The sequence below is a fragment of the Malaclemys terrapin genome, chromosome 9 (genome assembly GCF_027887155.1).
Source record: "Malaclemys terrapin pileata isolate rMalTer1 chromosome 9, rMalTer1.hap1, whole genome shotgun sequence".
NCBI lineage: Eukaryota > Metazoa > Chordata > Testudines > Emydidae > Malaclemys > Malaclemys terrapin.
Window position 1 is genome coordinate 63,891,831 of NC_071513.1, and position 24,303 is coordinate 63,916,133.

At 45.6% G+C, this 24,303-nt stretch overlaps 1 protein-coding gene across 1 annotated transcript in view; it reads right to left on the bottom strand.

Moving 5' to 3' along the window:
• The window catches only part of LOC128843264 (vesicle-associated membrane protein 2-like), a 96,199-nt gene extending 72,819 nt beyond the window's left edge, over positions 1-23,380 (bottom strand). Inside the window, exon 1 of the mRNA XM_054039954.1 lies at positions 23,289-23,380. Coding sequence (XP_053895929.1) covers positions 23,289-23,290 — 2 coding nt within the window. The 5' untranslated portion in view covers positions 23,291-23,380. The remainder of the gene's footprint in view (positions 1-23,288) is intronic.
• Positions 23,381-24,303: the final 923 nt, after the last annotated feature.

Sequence of the window (24,303 nt, forward strand, 5' to 3'; positions counted from 1 at the left end):
GGGTGCACCATGAATTTATATAGTGGCATTATGATATTTTTGTCTTACCTATCCCTTTCCCATTAGTTCCTAACATTCTGGAAACAATAAGGCTTCTTGCATGAGTCTTTTCAATATGTAAGTGGCTGGAATACTGAATAAACCACAGCTACGGCAAAACCCCTTAAAATGTACTGGGAGTGAAGCCTGATTGCTGTGCAATAGTCTTCCAAGAGAATTCATGGCTGATGGCTACTTTTCACCTTTAAAACAGCTAAAAGTTTATTTTTTCTGTCTCTGCTAACACCAACATTGAGATACAGTGGGCAAGTCCTTAAATATGGAGTAAAATGTCACTTTCTAATCATTAAACATCCTATTGTGTTAATCTTGCCTTTAAATGAGTTTGGATGCTATTATAAGCAGGATGCTGATTTTGGATGAATCTGGAGTAGATTTGCTCCTCAGTGTAGAGTATGTCACTTCCACGGAGAATATTTAAATTTTTCTTTCAACACTACAATCATCCCTAATAGTGTAAAATTATAATTAGGCAGGCCAACAAATTTGAAGAGCAACTAGCAAAAAGCCTAACAGCAAACATGTAAGTACATCAGAAGCAGGAAGGCTGCCAAACAATCAGTGGGGCCACTGGACAATCAAGGTGCTAAAGGAGCACTCAAGGAAGAAGAGGCTGTTGTGGAGAAGCTAAATGAATTCTTAGCATCAGTCTTTACTGCAGAGGATGTGAGAGAGTCCAATACCTGAGCCATTCTTTTTAGGGGAGATGTCAATAGAGGTGGTTTTGGAACAAATTGGTAAATTAAACAGTAACAAGTGACCAGGACCAGATGTTATTCACCAAGAGTTCTGAAGGAACTCACATATGAAATTGCATAACTGCCAAACTATTGCTTAAATCAGCCTCTGTACCCAGATGACTAGAAGGTAGCTAATGTAACGCCAATTTTCAAAAAAGGCTCCAGAGGCAATGCTGGAAATTACAGGTCAGTAAACCTACCTTAAGTATCAGGCAAATTGGTTGAAACAATGGTAAAGAACAGAATTATCAGACACATAGATGAATGCGATATGTTGGGGAAGAATTAACATGGCTTTTCTAAAAGGAAATCATGCCTTACTAATCTGTTCGAATTATATAAGGGGGTAAACAAGCATGTGAGCAAGAGTGATCCAGAATATCACTTGCACTTTCAGAAGGTCTTTGACAAAGTCCCATACCAAAGGCTCTTAAGCAAAGTAAGCAGTCATAGGATAAGAGTGAAGGTCCTCTTATGGATCAGTAACTGGTTAAAAGATAGGAAACTACGAATAGGAATACATGGTTGGTTTTCACAATGGAAAGAGGTAAATGGTGGGGTCCCCCAAGGGTCTGTATTGGGACCTGTGCTGTTCAACATATTCATAAACTATCTGGAAATAGAAGTAAACAGTGAGGTGGCAAATGTTGCAAACGATACAAAATTACTCAAGCTAGTTAAGTCCAAAGCTGGCTGTGGAGATTTGCAAAGGAATGTCCTAAAACTGGATGACTGGGAACAAAATGGCAGATTGAATTCAGTGTCGATAAATGCAAAGTAGTGCACACTGGAAGGCATAATCCCAACAATACAGTAACTCCTCACTTAAAGTCATCCCAGTTAACGTTGTTACATTGCTGATCAATTAGGAAACAAGCTCATTTAAAGTTGTGCAATGCTCTCTTATAACGTTGTTTGGCAGCTGCCCGCTTTGTCCACTGCTTGCAGAAAGAGGAGCCCATTGGAGCTAGCTGGTGGGGGCTTGGAACCAGGGTGGACCAGCAGTCCCCCCATCAGCTCCCCACTCCCCTAAGTTCCCTGTGTGGCAGCTCCCCAGCAGGCTAGCAATTGCTGGGCAGTTCAGCTGTCCCTCCTTGCCACTGCCATGTGCTGCTCCTGACCTCTGCCTTGGAGCTGCTCCCGGGATCCTCCTGCTTGGTGTGTGTGTGTGTGTGTGTGTATATATATATATATATATATATATATATGAGGGGGGCTGTCAGGGTGTCCCCTGGCCCCTACTCCTGCCCTCGGCTTACCCCATCTCCATAGAGCAGGGGAAGAGATAGGGCTCAGGATGGAGGGAGCGTGCTGGCAGAAGCTGCTGTCTCAACTTGCTGATCTACTTAAAAAGGCAATGTACTTAGAGTGAGGTCAGTGTACTTAAAGGGGCAAAGCGCATCTCTCACACACAGGGTGTGCGTCTCTGTCTGCCATGCTGTCTCTGCTCCCTCCATTTGAGCTGCCTTGTAGAGGCATGGAAAAGAAGCCCTTGAGGAATTTCACCATGATTTCAATAATTTCCATCCCACCATCAACCTCAGCCTAGATCAATCCACACAAGCGGTCCATTTCCTGGACACTACTGTGCTAATAAGCGATGGTCACATAAATACCACCCTATACCGGAAACCTACTGACCGCTACACTTACCTACATGCCTCCAGCTTCCATCCAGGACACACAACACGATCCATTGTCTACAGCCAAGCTCTAAGATATAACCGCATTTGCTCCAATCCCTCAGATAGAGACAAGCACCTACAAGATCTCTATCAAGCATTCTTAAAACTACAATACCCACCCGCTGAAGTGAAAAAACAGATTGACAGAGCCAGACGAGTACCCAGAAGTCACCTCCTACAAGACAGGCCCAACAAAGAAAATAACAGAACACAATTAGCTGTCACCTTCAGCCCCCAACTAAAACCTCTCCAGCCGCATCATCAGAGATCTACAACCTATCCTGAAAGATGATCCTTTACTCTCACAGATCTTGGGAGACAGACCTGTCCTCGCTTACAGACAACCCCCCAACCTAAAGCAAATACTCACCAGCAACCACACATCACTGAACAAAACCACTAACCCAGGAACCTATCCTTGTAAAAAATCCCGATGCCAACTCTGTCCACATATCTATTCTAGTGACATCATCATAGGACCTAATCACATCAGCCATACCATCAGGGGCTCGTTCACCTGCACATCTACCAATGTGATATATGCCATCATGTGCCAGCAATGCCCCTCTGCCATGTACATTGGCCAAACCGGTCAGTCTCTCCGCAAAAGAATTAATGGACACAAATCTGACATCAGGAACCATAATACTCAAAAACCATTGGGAGAACACTTTAACCTGTCTGGTCATTCAATGACAGACCTGCGGGTGGCTATATTACAACAGAAAAACTTCAAAAACAGACTCCAACGAGAGACTGCTGAGCTGGAATTGATATGCAAACTAGACACAATCAACTCAGGATTAAATAAGGACTGGGAATGGCTGAGCCATTACAAACATTGAATCTATCTCCCCTTGTAAGTATTCTCACACTTCTTATCAAACTGTCTGTACTGGGCTATCTTGATTATCACTTCAAAAGTTTTTTTTTTCCCCCTCTTACTTAATTGGCCTCTCAGAGTTGGTAAGACAACTCCCACCTGTTTATGCTCTCTGTATGTGTGTATATATATCTCCTCAATATATGTTCCATTCTATATGCATCCGAAGAAGTGGGCTGTAGTCCACGAAAGCTTATGCTCTAATAAATTTGTTAGTCTCTAAGGTGCCACAAGTACTCCTGTTCTTTTTGCGGATACAGACTAACACGGCTGCTACTCTGAAACTTGTAGAGTGTGAGGCTACATTAACAACGTGCTAACCCTTGAGGACTCAGCTGTTCTAGTTCATCATTTAGCAGTAAGGGATTCTCTGGGAAATATCCCACCCTCTGACTTCACCACTTCAACCCAGTTTCCCAATCATTATTGCTGTGTACAGTATTAAATTGTTTGTTTAAAACTTATACTGTGTGTGTATATATATATATATATATATATAGTCTTTTGTCTGGTGAAAAAAATTTCCCTAGAACCTAACTCCCCCTCTTTACATTAATTCTTATGGGGAAATTGGATTCACTTAACATCATTTCGCTTAAAGTCGCATTTTTCAGGAACATAACTACAACGTTAAGCGAGGAGTTACTGTACATACAAAATAATGAGGTCCAAACTTTCTATTATCACTCAGGAAAGAGATCTTGGAGTTGTTGTGGATAGTTCTCTGAAAACATCTGCTCAATGTGCAGCAGTAGTCAAAAAAGCTACCAGAATGGTAGGAACTGCTAGACTTGTGTTCCCACCTCAGTCTTCTGTTCTCCAGATTAAACACACTCATTTTTTTCAATCTTTCCTCATAGGTCATTTTTTCTAGATCTTTTATTGTTTTTGTTGTTCTCCTCTGGATATTTGAGTTTGTCCACATCCTTCCTGAAATGTGGCACCCAGAATTGGACACAATAGTCCAACTGAGGCTTTATCAAAATGGAATAGAGAGGAAGAATTACTTCTTCATGTCTTGCTTACAATACTTCTTCTAATACATCCCAGAATGATGTTCCCTTTTTTTGCAACAGTGTCTTACTGTTGACTCATGTTTAGCTTGTGATTCACTATGACCCCCAGATCCCTTTTCACAGTACTCCTTCCTAGGCAGTCATTTCCCATTTTTATGTGTGCAACTGATTGTTCCTTCCTAAGTGGAGTACTTTGCATTTGTCCCTATTGAATTTCATCCTATTTATTTCAGATCATTTCTCCAGTTTGTCCCGATCATTTTGAATTTTAATCCTATCCTCCAAAGCACTTGCAACTTCCGCAAACTTTATAAGTGTACTCTCTATGCCATCATCTAAAACAATGGTGCCCAACCTTACTATACAGGAGGGCCACATAAACATAAGCACAAACTTCTGTGGACCAAACAGATTCTACCTATTTTAATAAGATTTAAAATATAAATCAATATAAGTGACTTTAAGTTCAGCTGTTTTGTATGTATTTAGACAGAAACAAGCTATGTACACTATTGTCTATTTACACACTGGTGTAAACTAAACTGATGTAAACACAATGATAAATGCTAATGAACTGGCCGTTAGTATATTGTGTTGAAGTAGACTGCGGGCCTTATGAAATGCTCTGGTGGGCTGTGTATGGCCCACAGGTCGTAGGTTGGGTACCCCAATATAAATCATTTATGAAGATATTGAACAGGACTGATCCCTGTGGGACTGTATTCAATATGCCCTTCCAGCTTGACTGTGAACCATTGATAACTACTCTCTGGGAATGGTTTTCCAACCAGTTATGAACCCACCTATAGTAGTGCCAACTAGGCTATATTTCCCCAGTTTGGGGATGAGGAGGTCATGTGATACAGTATCAAAAGCCTTACTAAAGTCAAGATATACCACATTACCCCTATCCACAAGACTTGTTACCTGTCAAAGGAAGCTATTAGGTTGGTTTGACATGATTTGTTCTTGACAAATCCATGCTGACTGTTACTTACCACATTATCTTCTAGGTGGTTACAAGTTGATTGTTTGATAATTTGCTCCATTATCTTTCTGGGTACTGAAAGCTGACTGGTCTAATTCCCCAGGTTGTCCTTATTCCCTTTTTTATAGATTGGCACTATATTTGCTCTCTTCCAGTTCTCTGGAACCTCTCCCGTCTTCCATGAGTTTTTCAAAAATGGCTAATGGCTCGTATCTCCTCAGTTAGCCCTTTGAGCATTCTTGGTAAAAGAGTTATTGTGCACGTCTGCCATTTCCATATTTTCCATTATTGCCCCTCCAGATTGAATAATGGGCCTACCCTGTCTTTGGTCTTCCTCTTGCTTCTAATATATTTACTTGTTGTTACCCTTTGTGACTCTAGCTAGTTTAATCTCATTTTGCACCTCGGCCTTTCAAATTTTGTCCCCACATGTTTGTGCTGTTCTTTTAATATTCATCCTTTGTAATTTGACCTAGTGTTCACTTTTTATTAGACTCTTTTTTGAGTTTCAGATGATTGAAGATCTCCTGAATAAGCCACAATGGTCCCTTGCCATACTTTCTATCTTTCCTACACAGTGGGATAGTTTGCTTTCATGTCCTTAATAACGTCTCTTTGAAAAACTGCCAATTGCCTCAAAACTATTTTTTCCCATTAGACTTACTTCCCATTGGATCTTACCTTCCAACTCTGAATTTTGTAAAGTTTACTCTCTTGAAATCCATTAGGTTTATTCTGCTGTTTTCTTTCCTACCATTCTTCAGAATCATGAACTCTATCATTTCATAACCACTTTCACCCAAGCTGCCTTCCACTTTCAAATTCTCATCAGTTCCTCCCAGCCTCCCCCCTACTTGCTTTCTCCACTTTCTAAAATAAAAAATGGTCTCCAATGCATTCCCAAAACTTCTTGGATCATCTGTGTCATGCTGTATTATTTTCCCAACAGATGTCTGGGAAGCTGCAGGCCCCCATCACCACTTCTTTGGATGATTTTGTTAGCTGTTTAAAAAAACCTCATCCATCCCTTCTTCCTGGTTAGGTGGTCTGTAGTAGGCCCATACCGTGACATCACCCTTGTTTTTTTATACCTTTATCAGAGACTTTCAACAACTCCGTCTACTATTTCCAACCTCAGTGCAAGTGTATACATCTTTGATATACAAGGCAACACCCCTGCCCATTTTTCCCTGCCTGCCCTTCTTCAGCAAGCTGCACTATAACAGAGTTGGCATCAGAGATTTGGTGGGATAATACAACTGAATGGAATAGTTCTATATGACTATTCCAGTCATGTATATTATCCCACCATGTCTCTGTGATGCCAACTACATCATAGTTGTGTTTATTCACTAGTATTTCTAGTTCTTGATACATACTCGTGTATTATTCTTTCCAACTTTTAACAATAAGTAGGTCCATGTATTGTGTGTCTGTAGGAGACTTACACTAGATTAGACCCCATCTTGAAAGATGTTGAGCTACCTCCAATGAGGTGCTCACATTGTCAATGCTAAGTGAAGTCAGTGCCAATAGGTTTTCAGCACCTTACAGGTTTAGGTGACTAGTTTGCTTTCTGTGTGTTTGTCTAAATCCTGGCCTCGAGTGGGATTTCCCCTTTGGTCCCCCACCCACAAACTGAATGGTCACCAAGAACTTGTTTGTGACTATTTTATCTTTGTAAAGTGCCAGGGCTGGATGCTGCCAAAGTATCTGAAGGAAAGAAAGAAAATCCCACAGATTCTTCAGCCAATCTAGCAGCAAATGGAGAAAGCTTTCCCACAGACCAGCCTCCACACAGTACTTAAAAAAAAAAAAAAAAAAAACACACACACATTTTTAACTACTACTTTTTTGACATCTTTATCCCACAGAGAGGTAACAGAAATTTTCAGTGCTGACCTCTGTGCTAAGCCAGACTCTGAACTGAGTCCGTGACAGACGTCAGCAATAAAAACCCAACCCTAGAACCACATTTGTGAACGTCATATATTATGGGCAAAAGATTTTTGCCCATGTTAGCAGCCTTTTCATGCATTAAACGGCACACAGATGGGTTGTGGTAGCAAATAAGGCAAATACTTGCCCACAGCATTGCCTTTGCCCAGCTGCAGCATGCTGTAATTAAGGCCCTTCCCCGTCTAAGGCCAGATTCATAAAGAAGAGTTATTTTAGTATTTGAATGTAAATGAATAAATGGAATTTCTATCCATTAACCTTTGGAAGTAGAGAATAAGTGGTTCTAGGCACAATTAATTAATTTGTTTCTAGGAAATCATTAGTGAGTCTGTGTATTTATAAAAAAGCTGCAATTTATGCACACTGTGCAACTCAATATTTCAATGTATACTAGGGCATTTTGATCTTTCTGTATTTGGCTGGCTTCCCCCTCAGTCTTTCTGCAGGACCAGATCCTGCCTAGCCCTTTTGTGGGTGCCCAGGAGTTGTGGGGAGGCCTAAGGAATGCCCCCTGCTCCCTACACATCTACAGCCCCTCTCTCATTTACACAACTAAATCAATGGTGAGATTTTCCAAAGAGTTGGGCATGTTGGGTGTACACTGGATGTGGAGTTCTTTTGAAAATTCACCACAAGTGTCACAGGAGGAACTGTTGGGTGCCGAGCAACTTAAAAATCTGGCCCGCCAGACATAGTTGCAGTCTCTCTACCCCCTCACTTGTTTTCCTGAGGCACAAGTAGCCCTGAAGGGGTAGGTAGGAAGTGGGGCTATGGATTCATCCTGTCTTCTCTGCAACAGCCTATATCAAGTGCAGTAAGCTGCACCATGTGAAGGAGTGTAGCAGTGGATGGACTCCTCTGTGCACCACGGAGCTCACATTGGGTTCGGTCTCTTGGGGATCCCTCTTTCTTTGCTCCCTTTGGAGTTGTGGCATTGTGCTAAAACTCTCCCCTCCTGAGCTCCACACCTCTGCAGTGCTTACTTTGAACAGTTGTCCAGTGACTACCACCCTTCTCTTTGACTGCTGAAATGCACCCACCTCTTGAGGCAAATCCTGCCTATTTCATAGATTCATAGATTCATAGATTCTAGGACTGGAAGGGACCTCGAGAGGTCATCGAGTCCAGTCCCCTGCCCGCATGGCAGGACCAAATACTGCCTAGACCATCCCTAGTAGACATTTATCTAACCTACCCTTAAATATTTCAGTTTGCAGCATTTGGTATCACTAGGATTTTCTTCTTTGTCACTTTCCCCCTTGCACATGCACGATCATTGCTCTGTGAAATGCCTGCACTCTCCATTAGTGAGACAGTGCTGTATTCCCACTGCAAATAGAGGCTTCAAAACAAGTAAACCCCAGTAATTCAGAGAGATGGGGGCTTTTAGCTAGTTAGAAGGAGATTGCCTAGAGTTTGTTAGATGTTTGGCTGCATGTGTATGTTCTCCCTGTATGCTGCCCATAGCATGGCACCATGGTGTAGACATGGCCTAACTCGAGACAATATAGAATTTGACCCCAGCTATACAGCTATGCAGCGTCAGTGCATAAATCCACTGGGCGAGCTGGCCTATGTTTAGAAGATACTGCAACACATTAGAATGCATTCAAAGGTGCCATTTATATTTAAAAGTTCAGAGATGTTTCTTGAAATAATGCCCTTCTGACCGCCCAAAACATAGTCATATGAGAATCTCAACATTTTCCATAAGAATTCACTCAGTGATGACTCAGTGATGCTTCTGTTTGAGTCTGGCAGAGGTACGTCTGTTGCTTTCATTAGCATACAATGTGTAAACCAGATTTTTGCCTTGTTTGCTATGAGACTAAAAAAAGACACCTCTTTCCCACGTATTTTCTTCTAAATATTGCATCTGGAAAAAGTGAGAAACTTGTTCAAATATTTCCAATTATTTGGACAGGAACATTAGAGTGATGAAGTCCATTCTAATTATTTCATCCAGTACAGAAGTGATGATATAATTGCAAATGACAAAACAGTTATAAATGTACAGTCAGATCTCTCAGTAAATTACTACTGTGTGCAGAAAACATATGGTTGCCATAACTGAGTAGTTAGCTTTTTTAAGTTGGCCATCATCTTGTGCTTGTTCAACGGGTTATGGTGAAAAGAGCTTGGAGGGCTCCATACAGGCACCAGGGGAAAAGCAACCACAACATTAAGGAGACAATCTCAGTTAATTGGGGCTAATTGACAACTGTGATGAGTCTCAGGGAGGTCAAGTACCAACTGGGCCTGAAGACAATATTCTCTCACTCCTAGGATTGCTGTCTCCTAGTCAGGGTCGAGTTGGATCCTTAGGACAGCTACAGGGAAAACATACATTTGTTACTACAGTAATTCAAAAATCCTTGGGGGAGGGGGTCACCACCTTGTTCCTCTTTCTGGATATGCTGTCTCTCCATCTCAGTACTAGTTCCACGAGCACTGGAGTAGCCCTTCTTCCCCGTTCCATTAAGTTACATGATCTTTTACAGAACCCACCTGCCTTACAACATCCACTTCTTCAAATCCATTCATTCAGTGGCTCCATTGCCTGGGTAAAAGAGCAGATAGAAAAGGGAGCTGCTCCTAAGCCAGATGGAGTCAAGCCCATTCAAATAATACAGCTCTTCAAATGGCTCTTGAGCTTGCAGTCACCACATGGTGAAAGAAAGCTACTCAGTAGCTGGAGTTCTCTGAATAGATTAAGTTATGTCTCATGAGTAGGACCCTACCAATTTCATGGACAAGAAAAACGTGTCATGAATCGTGAAATAAGCCCTTCCCCGTGAAATCTGATCTCCCCCTTGCTGCTGGGAGCACCCCAGCCAGGGGGCTCCTAGTTGTAAGTCCCAGGTGGACTGGGGAGAGAGAGGATTTATCCTTCCCCTGCATGGCCACTATCACTCTCAGACCCACCTCAAAGTGCCTCCCGTTGCTACAGGAAGCTCCAGCACCGGAGTTTCCTGCAGCTGGAAGTGACTTGTGAAGGTGGGTCCAATAACTCCCTGCTGGGTGCGCCCCAGCCAGGGGGCTCCTAGCTGTGAGTCCTTGTTGGAATGGGCTGGGGAGGGACAGGACTCGCCCTTCCCTTGCATGGCAGCTGGGAGGAAGTGGGGGGGAAGTTAGACCCATTTTGGGGTACCTTTTGGATTGGGACTCCCACAGTTACAACTCCGTGAAATTTCAGATGTAAACATCTGAAAACGTGAAATTGATCAATTTTAAAACCTTCTGGCCATGAAACTGATAAAAATGGACTGTGAATTTGGTAGGGTCCTACTCATGAGGCCACAGAACCATTAAGACACAAGCATCAACCAGAGATAGAGTCACAACCCTGGTTATAAGAAGTACCCAATCACCTATGTTCAGTATTCTCTGCCTCACTGAAGTTTGTTTAAATGCTCTTGAAAAAAGTCATTGGTCATTTGGTTTTGTTTCCAGTTGCAAACAAAATAATCTTCTTTGCCCCACACAGGAAATATTTAGTTCACTTCTGGGTTCTTGAAAGGTCTTTCATGTTCTCAACATCTGCAACTCAGATCATCTGCCAAAATATTTTTTAAATTCTTTCCAGATACTACTGTCATCTCAATACAACATTTCCACAGACAGATCATCTCTCAACATTGTGGCTGTACTGTCTGAGTTTCTGCATGGATTTCCCTCAAGGAAGGCAGGCTCTGAGGACAACTCTGGTAGCCCTGATTTCCAAAAGATTCATGAACAATCTATTTCCAGATGCTGTGGACTAGGAAGTGATCCAGACAAGCACCCTAATCAGCACTGGAACCATTTCCTCCTATTGCAAGAGACAGAATGGTTGAGTAAATTGTACACCTTTGAGAATTATGACTGCAAGAAACCAACACATCAGAGAATCTCCGACTGTAGGGAAGACAAGAGATCTGAGACCGAATTAATTGTATGAAAAGTGACTCCTGTGCAAAAAGCCATTGGCCCAATGATTGAAAGAAAAAAACCCTGACTGTTCCCATGGGTTGAATGCTTCCTATAAGCACTGATTTTTGGAGCTGTCCTAGGACCATTCCTAAATGAACACAAAAGTCCTGCTGGAATCCAGAGTTGCTTCTATCAATAACTAAGTTCAACTGGAATCTGAAACTGAATTCTTCTGTCAGCCCCAATTCTGTTTTACTGAACACGGATCTGTGCAGGCAGCAAGCTTGGTTGGCCAGTGCAAGCGATCGGAAGCGTGTATGGCTCTTCCTCCTCTTCATTCCCTCCCTATCCCCTTTTGAGCAGCTAGCACCTCCAACCAAGCGTCACCCAACTCTGCTAACAAAGAGCTACTTAAATACTTACTGTAGAGATGCATAGCTCCCGAATCGCCAGTCCACAGGCGCGGCAAACTGCTCCCATGGCTACGAGGCAGGAGTGACCTTCAATCCAGCGTTTGTGTTTGGGAAACTTATTTGGCTGATTTGATTGTACCCTCGCAGCTGGTGTTCACGCGCTCAAGAGATGGGTTCGTTATCTTATGTGCATGTATACTGCCTGGCTCTTCTATGCGCAAGAATGTAACCACTAAGAAGAGTTGTAAACAAAGTAAGGAGAGAAATAAAAACCCCAGGAAAAGTTTTCCTGAGAGGCTTTTTGCAAGAGGCTTGTAAAGCTCTCTAGCTACCACAGACCTGGCGTTCTGTTTCCTTTCCTGCGTCGTCACCACAGCTGGTGACCCCGACGTGATACCCCTCTACTCACCGGCTGGATACGCCGAGCGCGCCCGCGGCTGTTTGCCGCCCCTTATTCGTGAGTATGGGGGGGAAACTTTCCAGTGCCCAGAAGGAGCACGCAAGAGAGTTACAAGAGATTATACGACAGCGATCATGTGTCGCTGTCCCGGTCGCTCATATTGAGGACCTCCTAAGGGAAATAGATCGCCAGTGCCCCTGGTATCCAGACTGCGGGTCATTGCAGCTTTTTGATTGGATACAGATTGGGATCACCTTGTATAGTAAACCCCGTGCCCCAGTTCAGTGCCTGCTGCTCTGGCAGCGTTGTAAGGAGGCACTGGAGGGGATCGGCCCCAACAGCCCCAAGCCGGTCCCCCTTTTGCCCCCAGGTGATGGGCCACCCCCCTCCTGCCCACAGCTGACCCTCCCTGCGCCGCCGCCCGTGGCGGCGCCCCCCTGCCTACCGGTCGGGCAGGGGGGCGCTGTCGCCGCGGCGGTGCGGCAAGCGCGTGAGGCCGGTCTCTTGACCGATGAGGAATCCAAGTGTGGGTTCGAGGCGTTTCCCGTCTCTTGGCGGGATAATGGAAATGGGGGGCAGATAGTGGACTGGGAGGCTCTCCCCTACTCAGTTCTGCGCGAGCTCCGCAAGGCAGTTCGTGAGACCGGGGTGCGGTCCACTTTCACCCTGGGGATCTTGGAAGGTGTGTCAAACGGTTACTTCTTGCTCCCCCAAGATTGGAAAGACATGTGTCGCATGGTGCTGTCTCCCGCGCAATACGTTGTGTGGGATAGCGAGTACCAGCGAGAGGCGCTTGCAGCAGCAGCGCAAGGTGGGGGGGCTTATCTTGCTGAGCAGTTATATGGCACAGGGCAGTTTTCGAGCATCCCCGAGCAGGCGGCGGGCACGCCCCGGGTAGCTTTTCCCATCATTGGCCAGTGTGTCCGTCGCGCGTTCCGCAGGGTCCCCGCTGCAGGCGAGTCCTCTAAGTCCTTTGCGGTTACTCGGCAGGGTGCCACCGAACCATTCCACCAGTTTATTGACCGCCTCCAAGAGGCAGTCCAGAGGCAGATTGATAACCCGCAAGCCCAGACTGAACTAATGATAAAATTGGCTTACGAAAATGCCAATGCAGACTGCCGCCGTGCCATGCAGGCAGTGGTCGGGCGCCCCGGGTATACCCTGGCAGAATTGCTGCAGGCGTGTGCTGACGTAGGCACTCAGACCCATCAGATGGCCCTGCTGGCAGCTGCCCTGCACAAGGGGCAGAAGCCTCAGGGGAACTGCTTTAACTGCCAGAAGCCCGGACATTTTTGGCGGGAGTGTCGGGCCCCTGCGGGGGGCATGTGTAAAAACAAACCCAAGCCCCGGACAGACCAGAGGCCCCGCACGCTGTGTCCGAAATGCAAAAAGGGCTACCATTGGGCTGCGCAGTGTCGCTTGGCCGGGGGTGACAGCCGGGTCTTGGCTGCTAACCGAGACAACCCCCCGGGAAACTAGTAGGCGGGCCTGCGACCAGCCCGAGACCCAAGGCCGCGCCCCTCTCCGTGCACGACGCCCCCGCCGCCACAAGGGGCAGTGCGGGGATTGACCTTGTTAATCAGGAAAATATGGATATCACTCTCCCCGGGGAGGTCCTCCTCATGCCGTCCCAGATTCAGGGCCCGCTGCCGGAGGGCATGGTGGGCCTTGTCCTACCCCGCTCGTCCGCCAGCAAGCAGGGCCTGTTTGTGGTGCCTGGGGTGGTGGATTCGGACTATGGTGGAATTATCCATGTTCAACTGTGGAGTCATCTCCCGAAACGGCTGTTTCAGGGAGATGCCTGGGCGCAACTCATACTTGTGCCCTACTCCCTTCCGGCAGGGGGAAGAAACGTTCCCCGAACCGGAGGCTTCGGGTCCACCGACCAGCGCACTATTCACCCACAAGTGGCAGCAGTTGTTAAAGACATTGGAGCACCCCAACCCAAACGCATTTACTGCCTCAACGATCAGCCGTTCGAGGGTGTTATCGACTCTGGGGCAGACATTACCGTCATTGCCGCTGCGCAGTGGCCCGCCCATTGGCCCACAGAGCAGGCTCCGGCAGTTTGGGGTGTGGGCGGGGCACAGGACTCACAACGAAGTGCCCGATGGTTGGAGGTTAGGGCGCCCCAAGGCATCCGCCGCGCCCGTATCCGGCCTATCATTCTCCCCGTCCACCTCAACCTGTGGGGCCGTGATTTATTGACACAGTTCACTGCCACCATCCATATCAATGATTAGGCATACGGCCCTCCCCCTCCGTTGGCTCACTGACGAACCCGTATGGGTTGCGCAGTGGCCGCTTCCTTTAGAAAAGCTGGAGGCCCTCCAGCACTTGGTTAATGACCAGCTGAAGGCAGGACGTTTGGAGGAGTCCACTAGCCCCTTTAATACCCCCGTGTTTGTGATTAAAAAGAAATCTGGCAAGTGGCGCCTCCTGCAGGACCTTCGCGCCATTGACAAAATTATACAGCCTATGGGTCCCCTGCAGTGTGGTACCCCTAATCCCAACCTTATTCCCTGTGATTACCGGTTATTTGTAATAGATTTAAAGGATTGTTTTTTTACCATCCCCTTGCACCCTGAGGACCGGGTGCACTTTGCCTTCACTGTTCCGGTTTTGAATCACTCCCAGCCCACTCCACGCTATCAGTGGAATGTGCTCCCTCAAGGCATGTTGAATAGCCCCACCTTGTGTCAGCATTTTGTTGCGCAGGCCCTACGGCCCTTCCGCGCAGCACACCCAGATGCCTTAATTTACCACTACATGGATGACATCCTGGTGGCTCACCCCGTCCTCCCTGATGACTGGCTGGACGAACTGCGCCACCAGCTTGCGGCGTGTGGCCTGGTTGTGGCACCGGACAAGATCCAGCGTCAGCCACCCTTTTTGTATCTTGGTCACCGCATGCTCCAGTCATATGCCCGTCCAGTTTGTCCCGAGTTGGTATTGCCCAACCCTCTTACGTTTGTACAGCTTCAACAGTTATTGGGGTCCCTTAATTGGATTCGTCCTTTTTGCCCTCTGACTACCTCCATGCTGTCCCCTCTTTTTTCTGGCCTTCGGCAGGGCCGTCTCCCCGGAGATATCATTCCCGTTTCCCAGGAACAGCGCCAAGCGGTCACCCTCATTAACCAGACCCTGGCCCAGGTGTGGGTCGACCGCCGAGAAAGGGAACAGCCCCTTTTTGCCATTTTGCTTCCCACACTCTCACAACCGACAGCTGTCCTCGCCCAGGAGGGGGCGGCAGCGCGTCTTCGTTTAATTGAATGGATTTATTTGACCCACTCCCCTCCGCATACTATTCAGACACTCCCTCAACAGGCCGCAGAGCTGATTTTTAAAGTGCGAGAACGGTCCCGTACCCTCTTGGGTTGGGACCCCGTTGCCATTATTGTCCCCATCCCGGCTAAAGACTGGGAACGCACTGTCTCTTGCAGTGCCACCCTCCAATTGTCTCTTGCTGACTATGTTGGGGAAGTTAAATATCACATTCCCCCTGACCCCCGTCTTTCATTCCTACAACAACGTTGCCTTCACCTCCGGCCGTCCTTGTCAACCGTCCCCATTAAGGATGCACTTACCCTTTTTACGGACGGCGGCCCAACACGAGGTGCGGTCAGCTGGCAGGTGCAAGGCACTTGGCAAGTCCGCTTTACCCTGCCTCAGCGCTCCCCACAGCGCGCAGAGTTGGCTGCTGTCATCCTGGCCTGCCGATGCTTCCAGGATGACCCTTTTAATTTGATTACTGACAGTCTTTATGTTACTAATGTTCTTAAGTCTCTTCCAGGTTCCTATGTGTCGCCCTCCTGTGATGACAATTTGTTGGCCCTTTTTCTTACCCTGCAACAGCTCCTTTCCTCCCGCTCTAGCCCACTGTTTGTGGCACACATTCGCAGTCACACCACACTACCGGGCCTATTAACAGAAGGCAACACGGTGGCCGACCAGGCGGTCAAATCGGTGGCCTCAATTTTTTCCTCCCCAATCGAAAGCCACGCCTTTTTTCATCAATCCGCCAAGGCCCTTGCCAAGCAGTTCACTCTCCCATTGTATCAGGCGCAGGCCATTGTTCGCCAGTGTGACCTTTGCGCTTCTCTCTCCAATAGCCCGGAGGTAGGGGTTAACCCTCGTGGAACCTCGGCCAACCAGCTCTGGCAAATGGATGTTACACATTTCCCTCCCTTTGCCCCCTGGCAGTATCTTCACGTGTGTGTAGATACCTTTTCCCATTATGTGTGGGTCACCCCCCAGAAGGGTGAGGCCTCTCGTCATGTTATTAATCACATGATTCGCGCTATGGCAATCATGGGTCACCCATCCCATCTTAAGACCGACAACGGCCCCGCCTACTGTAGCTCGGCCTTTGCCTCCTTCTGTACCACGTGGGACATTGTCCACACGTTTGGTATCCCGTATAATCCCACAGGCCAGGCCATTGTGGAACGAGCCAATCGTGCGCTCAAACAAGCCCTGGTCCGCCAAAAACAGAAAGGGGGGATTCCCGTAGGCCTTCCTCCCCGCCAGGAATGGCTGGCTGCAGTGCTTTTTACCCTGAATCATTTGAATTTGACTGACAACTACTCTGCAGCAGAATGTCATTTTCGCAGCTACCAGGCCTTGCCCCGCCCCTTTGTTAAATATCGCAAGGCCCCAGACCCTCAGTGGCATGGCCCAGTGCCCCTTATAACGTGGGGACGAGGGCATGCTGCCGTTTCTCTTCCTACAGGTCCGTTGTGGGTCCCGGCGCGTAACGTCCGCCCGTGGCACGGCGATGGCCTGGCACCAGGGACTATCGAACCCCATTCCACAGTTCAACCTACATCTGCAGGATCCCGAGCGTCCTCGCCAGCGCCCCCCGCGGGGGCCCCCGCAGCGCATAACCTGGGGACAGGTTAAAGCCCTTTCATTGCAGGCCGAGCAGCTGCGAGTGCAGCAGCAGCTAGAACCTACCGCAGAAAATTACCTTGTGACATTGTTAGCTTGCCTTAATGCTAATTCACTCCTTATTTTGTGTGTATTGGGGAGTTTCCTGTTGGCCCCTAGCTGCCAAGGCGAACCCCAGATGGAGCAGCGGCTGCAGTTTAACACCTGGGTCCACCTGGCAGAAGTATTAAATCAATCTGATTTCTGCCTGGCCGTTGCCCCGGAAATGCAAGGTCTGTTAAGTACCTGCCTTGTTCCTGTCTGTAAACCACCCAGCAACATCTGGGGTGTGAGACAGTGAAAGAAATGTGCTGTTTTAAGCTTGCTGATAATAGTTTTGTATGCAATAGCAAATTGATATGCTGAAATGCTATGCTTAAGTCATCCGCCAAGACGTTTTTCTTCCTTGGTAGGATTATATTTAGTTATAGCCACCCTTAGAGTGGATGAAGACCCTTTTATAGTATGGGGTCCTAGTTTTGATGTTTGACGTTTTACTTTGCTGCTTTGTTTAATGTATACCCAATCTAGTGGCATTGTGTATGCTACCCTGCGAGAGTGTTTTGTTTAAACACCGCATTTATAAAATAAAACAGGGGGAGATGTAGAGATGCATAGCTCCCGAATCGCCAGTCCACAGGCGCGGCAAACTGCTCCCATGGCTACGAGGCAGGAGTGACCTTCAATCCAGCGTTTGTGTTTGGGAAACTTATTTGGCTGATTTGATTGTACCCTCGCAGCTGGTGTTCACGCGCTCAAGAGATGGGTTCGTTATCTTATGTGCATGTATACTGCCTGGCTCTTCTATGCGCAAGAATGTAACCACTAAGAAGAGTTGTAAACAAAGTAAGGAGAGAAATAAAAACCCCAGGAAAAGTTTTCCTGAGAGGCTTTTTGCAAGAGGCTTGTAAAGCTCTCTAGCTACCACAGACCTGGCGTTCTGTTTCCTTTCCTGCGTCGTCACCACAACTTACAAGAGGCTAAATTCTACTCTGATACCAGTGTAAATCCATTGCCTTCTGTGCAACTGCCCAGAAATTGGCCCAGTAGGGTTTTGTTTTGATTAACAGAACCAGTTTCAGACTATCCATCCAGTAAAAATCCCTACCAAGGAACAGAGAGACACTGTGGCACCAGGGGGAATTCTAGGGCTTTATTTTATTTTGCGTCTCAGAAAAATTGTGCCCTGCAACAGAATTCATTTGTGCTAGAGCAGTGATCCCCAAACTGTGGGGTGCTCCCCTTAGGTGGGTGCAGAGGAACGTTCGGCGGGGCTTGGGTCAGCCCCCACAGGGGGCAGGGAGGGAGCAACACCCAGCTCCGCTCCCAGCTCCACTCAGCCCTCATTCCCTCTCCGCTTCCAGGCCAGTTCTGCCTCTAGCCCCAAGTCCTGCCCCTTTCACAGTTCTGCCCCCAGCTTCACCTTTAGCCCAAGCTCCTCTGCTGAGCCAACTGTGCAGTAATGTGTGTGTGTGTGGGGGGGGAGAGTGCGGCATGACAGGAAAAGTTTGAGCATCACTGTGCTAGATTAATTTAATTAGCCAGTGATGTGATTATCGAAAAGAAACTAAACCATTATCATCTTCTACTGGCATTCTTCTATTTTCCACAGACAAACAAGTCTCTCTCCACTTGCATTTTCTCTTACCCAGTGCTCTCTCCTGGAGATAGGATGACAGACATCTAGCAAGCTCGGCTTTGATCTATGGGTGATCACAAAGCTCAGTCAAGTTGTTGGGCATGCTGTCTGCCTTCCATTCAGGCTAAATGAGTGTACAATTAAATGTCCTTTTGGTTAGTGATAGCTGGAAGCCACCACCAAAGGACTTGACTGAACACAAACGCAGGGTCTGGGGTCTGATTGTTATTGCTGCTGTGTGTGCATGTTCAAGTAAGAAACAGCCAGAAGAGTGAAAAGCCCAGGAGACAGCAAGAGAAGCCCTTGTAACAAGAACCTGAGAGAAAGCTAAGAGAGACAGGATAAGAAGGCAGCCCATCTGGGATGCCCTCCTGCAGCAGGCCATGGAACTACACGTGCATCTGACTCAGTTTCTCCTCAGTCCAACCATAAAAAAGAACAAAGTCTCTCCTAGTGTCCACTCAAAACATCACTTCTGGGTATAATTTATTCATGTACATATAGAATAGTCCATAGAACCCTCATAATAAAGCTGTTCTCCCAATTGCCACAGTAAAACAGAGAAATGTCCAGCAATTTTTCAAGCTCCTCACCCATGAGCCCATCAGCACTCGCTCTCAGTTCTTTCCTGCTCTTGTCTCAGAACCTCACTCTCCAGACCATCCAACTGCCGAGGACCAGTCCCATCACTCTTCCTCCCAAAACACAGTCCAATGACTCAGCCCTCTTCAGCTTCCAGCACTAGCTCTCTGGCTCAGGAAGGTCAGCAGACTAACTTCTCCACTGGCTCCTAGCTCTCAGCCCTTTTAAGTTCCCAGCACTGACTTTCTACCTCAGAGCAGTTAGCAAACAGCCTCTCCACTAGCCTCCTAGCCAATTCCTCTCTCTTTCCATGGTAGGGTGACCAGATGTTCCAATTTTATTGGGACAGTCCTGATTTTGGGGTCTTTTTCTTATATAGGCTCCTATTACCCCCCACCCTCTGTCCCAATTTTTCACATTTGCTGTCTGGTCACTCTGTTCCATGGAGAGCATGCAGAGCCTTCTACTCTCTGAAGACTCAGTCTCCTCTAGATAGCTCTTACCTGCTCTTTTCCTTTGTTCCATTCATCTGTGTCCTCACATTCCCCCCCACTCACCAGATCTCTCTCATTTATATGGCTCAGGTGCTCTCTCTTAAAACCCAATTGGAGTGAGCTGATAAGTCAGAGGTGCAGTGGTCCTGCTCTTAAAGGGCCAGTGTCACACTCAGAGAGAGCTTTTTGGCCAGAGGGCTGATTGGAGAGAGGCTTGGAACTGTGAGCAAACAAACTACCTCCTGTTTATTCATTCTTTGTATATAAACAGGATTGCATCAAAGATATGCCTGATGCCATCATCATTTTCTCCTTCTACTGGAAACAACCCCCCAAGAGGTAACATTCAAACTCCTCCCCTACCCCCGACTCTCAGTTCATTTCTTATTCTTATGCTTGGAACAGTATCCCCCTCTTCTCAAGCAAGAAGTGACCCCTGCTCTTCCTTCAAATCCCTCCTTTTAAAGCTGCTTCTTTCATTTAACCTCTCAGTGCTGATCCTCTCTCCAATAAGGTTTGCTCCCACTTTTGAGCCTGCTTCTTTATCATTTGAATTGAACCACTTAGACTGTAATCTCACATGAGGCCAGATTCCCAGTTGTTGTAAATCAGCATCTCTCTACTGAAGTCACTGAACCCAGTTGTACACTAGACATATATTGGTATAACAACATCGCTCAAGGGTGTGAAAAATCCACAGCCGAGCGATGTAGTTATAACCGACCTAACCCCCTGTGTAGCCAGCACTATGTTGCTGGGAGAGCTTCTCCCGTCAACAGAGCTACTCCCTTGGATAGGTGGATTAACTACACCGATAGGAGCAGCTCTCCCATCAGCATAGTAGTGTCTTCACTAAAGCACTGCAGCGGCACAGCAGTATGTGAAGACAAGCCCTCAGGAGCCAGCTCTTTGTCTTACAAGTGTGTGAAGTGCTATGCATGTTTATGGTGCTCTACAACAAGATGAAAAGAAACCATTTCCTGGTATTTGGTGTTCACTAGCAATAAGCTTTTGCAAGTTGATGAATACCATTAGTTGTTGCTACAGATAGTTAGTTAACACAAATTTACCTTCTGGCATTCATCAATAACTCAAAGTTGGATAGTGGGGACATTCATCAAGGAGTTTTAAATTCCTTTTCTGTACATCCATTTCCCAGAGAAACAGAAATCAACTAAATACATCAATATCTGCCTAAAGCAAGTTGCTGATTTATCCTGGCTTTGTATGATTAGTGTGTTGAAAGATTATCCCACCAAAAAACAGTTTCCCTTTTCCCCTAGATCAACAAAGAAACTTATGCAAGCTTTTCTACAAAAGACCCAGTCATACTAATATTGAATCAACCTTTCTATTTTTAATTAAAAAAATCTGTTATGAATACACACTAGTAAGACAAAGATAGTATGAAAAACTGTTTCTTGTTTGAATAGTTTAGATGATAATTCTGCAGCAGGAAACTGTTGCATTAATCATTGAAGAACAGCTCACATACAGATCCAAAGTATTTGACGTCATCCTCTGACTCCTGATATAGACACAACTAGACAACAGCACCAATAGCATACAATGAGCTGGCAAGCTCATAACCATTTGGAGAAGTTCAGAGGTGCACATTAAACCGGGATATTTTTCAGAACACAATTCCTTGGCTTGGAGACATTCTGGATGTTGTAGATAAAAGCTTGTTTTCTGATATTTTAATAGGTAAATAAGCAAATGAAAAAAATTTCTAGATCTCAGAATGAGATTCTGGATGTAATTTTTTAAAAAAATTTTGTATTGAAATAGTTTACAGTAGGACACAACTTTTTATTTACAATAATCAGCATAGCTCCATTCGCTTCTATACCAGTAGGATCCACCTGAGGATCTAGCCCTATGTTTTTCCGCCCGCGTATGTTATATAGTATTAGAATTATTTGACTTTTTTTATACTGCTGAGATGTTTGCAGCTGGTTTGCGCTGACTAGTCAAATGAACATTTATGCAATCATGTTAATAGATTCATAGATTATAAGGCGAGATAGGACAATAGTGATCATCTGGTCTGACCCTCTGTAGAATACAGGTCATGGAACTTCCCTGACTTAATCCCTGTTTGAATTAGAGCAGATCCTTTAGAAAAACATCCAATCTTGATTAAAAAATTGTTGGTGATGGAGAATCCACCACAACCCTAGGTAAATTGTTTCAATGGTAAATTACCATCATTGTTAAAAATTTGCACCTTATTTCTAGGCTAAACCTGTTCAGCTTCAACTTCCAGCCACTGGATCTTGTTATGCCTTTGTCTTCTAGTTTGAAGTGCCCTCTTCATCAATTTCCCCCCCCCCCCCATGTAGATTGTTATAGGTTGTTATCAAAGGATGCATTTCAGAATCTAGTTATCTAAACTGCATGGGCAGATCCATTCTCCTTTACACCAATGTTTTTCCAGAGTAACTATTAACTAAATAGCATTAATTTGCTCTTTTAGACAACAATAAAACCTGTCGTTTACACCCCAGTTAAGGACCTGGACAGCTATTTAAAGATGGAATAAAATAATTCTGAAGTGATGGGTTGGTGTCATCCACCGCTGCACAGAAGCAGATGGGTGCTGAACACAAATTGAGTTGAAATTATTTTATATCTAATATTTTATTACCATATTGCACCGGATAGTGAGGACAAAGGTCCAGATCCCCAGCTGGTATAAATCAGCATTGTTCCATTGTGAGTTACAGAACTGTACTGATTTACACTAACTGAGGATTTGGCCCAGCGTTTGAAGGGTTGGTTTCAGCACTATTTTGAATTGTAAACGTGTTAGTAATTCTCTTTACTGCTGTCCAACAGCTGGAAAAACTGCACCGCCAGCCAGAGCAGAGTTCCCACTGTTTAAGAGCCACAGCAGACTGATTAGACTTTGATTCTGTCTTAAACAAACTTTGGCTCTCTAATATACACAAGAGAGGTCTCACACTCAGCAAATGCTCCTCAGCGTCTGACACTGATTCACACAGATACACACACATGTAGTTTTCATGTGACAGCCAGCCACACCAATGTTAAAGTAGCTTCAGACGCCTTATTCACATAGCCAGCCTTTCACCACACCCACACCCCACATAAACTTAAACATTCATAGTAAGAGTTAATTTGTACTTGGTTTTGAAAACAGCAGCATACTACTTGGCTATTTCTCCAAAACCCAAACAAGCAACTTTTCATGTATCAGAAACAGCAGTGAACTTTCCAGCCACAGTATTGTGCTTCTATAGAGCAAGCATTTAGGGGGAATATAACTGTAAACAGATATACACAGATATAAAACAGAATCCGTGACAAAGCACAATATACAATCCCATAACCCAGTCTTGCTTCAAAAAGGATCTCAGTCAGCTTAAAGCCATGCTGCTATCATTTCTTTGTGAAGTAAGAAACACACCCATTCATAGCTGAGTATTCAGAGTTTCAGCACCACAACTGATGGAGAGTGCTTTGACACGGATTTAGCCAAACTCCTTCCCTCCAGACATACTAAACCCTCATTCTCATACTGCAGCTCATTTTCATTAAACTCCTATGACAAGGGATACTCACATTGTTTTCTGTCAGACAGTCTGCGGATCTCCTAAGGTTCTGCTGTTTCTCTCACTCTCAGCAGCTAGCAAAGATGGCTTTCCAGCTCTGCTTCTGATGCAACCAGTCTCTTAGTATTGTAGGCACTGTTACTGAGATAGGAGTGGTAGGCATAAGCTACTGAGCATGCCTGCACCTCACATCACACACTAGGAAGTAGAGGAAAGCCACAGATGCACACCCTCTGTAATTCTAGGCAGAATAAAGTCCTAGAGTGACTAATATAAATGGAACTTCCCCCCAGCTGTCTGCATCCTGACTCCTCTAGATTTAATAATAGGGCATTTATTCTCAGCTGTGTAGTGAATGGAAATTAAGCATATTTCCATCTTTGAATTTAAAGAATCCTTTGTATCTTTTCCCCTTAAACAATGGAAGCATTACTGTTCTATGTCTGTAGTTAAATTATGAGTGTAAAGATCCAACTGACAGATGAACACTGTTGGATTAAGAGAGGGGGAGCTTGAATAAATATCAGCTAGGCCAGGAAAAAAAAAATTTCCCCAATACAGTATTGCATTTGCCTCTGGACCATCCTGGCCCTGACTGGAGACAGGATGCCAGACTAGATGGACCAATTTTTTTTTTCTGATCGGGTGCAGCAATAATGCCAGATTGCAGAGGACTCTCAGCACTTGCCAAAGTACAAGGAAGAATATCTACTTACCTCCACATGTGTGCAATTTCTTATGCCTTCCTCTTTTTGCTCCTCCTACTGTGAGGAGTCCCAAGTCCTTCTTGAATCCCATGTGTTTTCCTCTTTGTCAGTGCTTCTCTCTTTGGTTGTCCTCCTGACCATGCAAGTGAAGCCCATTCTGGAAGAGAAAGCATAACAAAACATTTAAATCCCGGTCACTCTGTAATCCGATAAAGGGATGAAATGGTGCAGAGAGATCATTTAACCAATGTAAATCCAGCACTGTCTCCCCATGACATGAATTTTTGTTTTAGTTGGTGTGTTATCCAACATTCCATG